At 39.6% G+C, this 1617-nt stretch overlaps 1 protein-coding gene across 1 annotated transcript; it reads left to right on the top strand.

Moving 5' to 3' along the window:
• The first annotated feature begins 17 nt into the window (after nt 1–17).
• Nucleotides 18–1538, top strand: LOC113333428 (putative disease resistance RPP13-like protein 1). The gene has a single exon (XM_026579912.1). It carries the CDS (start codon nt 18–20, stop codon nt 1536–1538), a length of 1521 nt encoding a protein of 506 aa, XP_026435697.1.
• The last annotated feature ends 79 nt before the right edge of the window (nt 1539–1617 follow it).

Raw genomic sequence — 1617 nt, 5'->3', positions numbered from 1 at the left:
CTAGAACTGAATGCTCGATGATAAATCTTAACAAGATACCAGAAGTGGAAATTAACAGTCTTCGGCGTGTAAGTTTGTTCTTTGAAGATGAGTTCTCATTTGTGGCTATGGAGTTGTCCAAGGTGAAGAAATTGCGGACGTTCATTTCTACTACACCGGAATTCATTGATCATACTTATGCCATGCAGATTTTCATGAACTTTAGTCACATACGTGTTCTGGACATGAGCTGCAACGCGATCACCGAGTTACCTCCATCAATTGCAAAGTTAAAACACTTACGGTACCTCAATCTCTCAAACTCTCGGTTATCTAAATTACCTAACTCTATTACTACTCTCTACCATCTGCAAAGTTTGATTCTGAAGAATTGTTTTGAGCTGAAAGATCTTCCTCGGGGCATGAAAAAGCTTATCAACTTGAGACATCTTATTATCTGTAAAAGTCAAGCTAATGCATGGATACCTCCAATGCCAAGGGAGGTAAGAAATTTAAGTTGCCTCCGATATTTGCCGGTATTTGTTGTAGGGAAAGACAGTGGATTTCGTATCGAAGAATTGAGAGACCTAAATCTTCTTGCTGGTAAATTACAAATTCATAATTTGGAGAATGTAAGAGATGGAAATGATGCCCACGGTGCCTGTTTAAAAGACAAACAACATATTGTTAGGCTGGACCTATATTGGATCGAAAACGAAACATGTAATGATGCCGTTCGAGATGATTTTGACGTGATAGAAGGCCTCCAACCTCATCCAAACCTTAGAATATTGGGAATCCACTACTATGTTGGTTCAAAATTCCCCACATGGATGATGAGGCCAGATAATGTGCTTCCTAATTTGGTTTTCGTTGTTCTTCTAAATTGCAGTAAGTGCGAATATCTTCCTTCGCTCGGGTCACTTCCTTTTCTTAAGGTTCTCAAAATAGTAGGACTTGTTGGTGTGCAAACTATTGGCAGTGAGTTCTACGGTAACAACAAGGGCAAGGCGTCTTCTTTCCCATCTCTGGAAAAACTCTCTCTAATTGGTATGCCAAATTTGCTAGAATGGTCAGATCACATTTCGTCATCACCATCTTCTACTTCTTCATTTCCTTCATGTTTTCCTCGCCTAGAGCGGCTGGAGATCAAGGCGTGCCATAAATTAACGGTCATGCCAAACCGGTTTGCATCTCTCAAAGTACTGAAGCTTGAACATTGCAATGGCGAACCAGTAAGCTCATTGGTAGAAAGCAATTTAACATCCCTGATGTCCGTGGACATTGCGTTCTGTAAGGAGCTTGTGTTTCTTCCTCGCGGATTGCTTAGAGGAAATAATATGCTTCAAAGTCTTGAGGTGTCTAATTGCGAAATGTTTCAAGGCTTTATTCCGGACCAAGAGCTTGAGGAGGAGGATGACAAGGAGCAAAGGCATGTACTTAAGATTTCCACTTCTAGGTTTATTTGGGCCTATAGATTACTTCATATACCCAGTAAAAAAGGGCAAGGGGTGTCTAAATTTGCTGAAACTACCAATTTACCCTCTATTAAATATTAATACTACCAATTTACCCCCATCATATCTAATAATAAAAACAAAAAAACTTAAGTTTAGTTCACTTCCATCTCCACTTCAA

Source organism: Papaver somniferum, unplaced genomic scaffold, assembly GCF_003573695.1.
Source record: "Papaver somniferum cultivar HN1 unplaced genomic scaffold, ASM357369v1 unplaced-scaffold_13259, whole genome shotgun sequence".
Classification (NCBI taxonomy): Eukaryota; Viridiplantae; Streptophyta; class Magnoliopsida; order Ranunculales; family Papaveraceae; genus Papaver; species Papaver somniferum.
This window is presented reverse-complemented; position numbering and strand designations above follow the sequence as displayed.

Excerpts from the sequence above, each read along its gene's own strand:
- LOC113333428 (XM_026579912.1), top strand. The coding sequence starts at position 18 with ATGATAAATCTTAACAAGATACCAGAAGTGGAAATTAACAGTCTTCGG.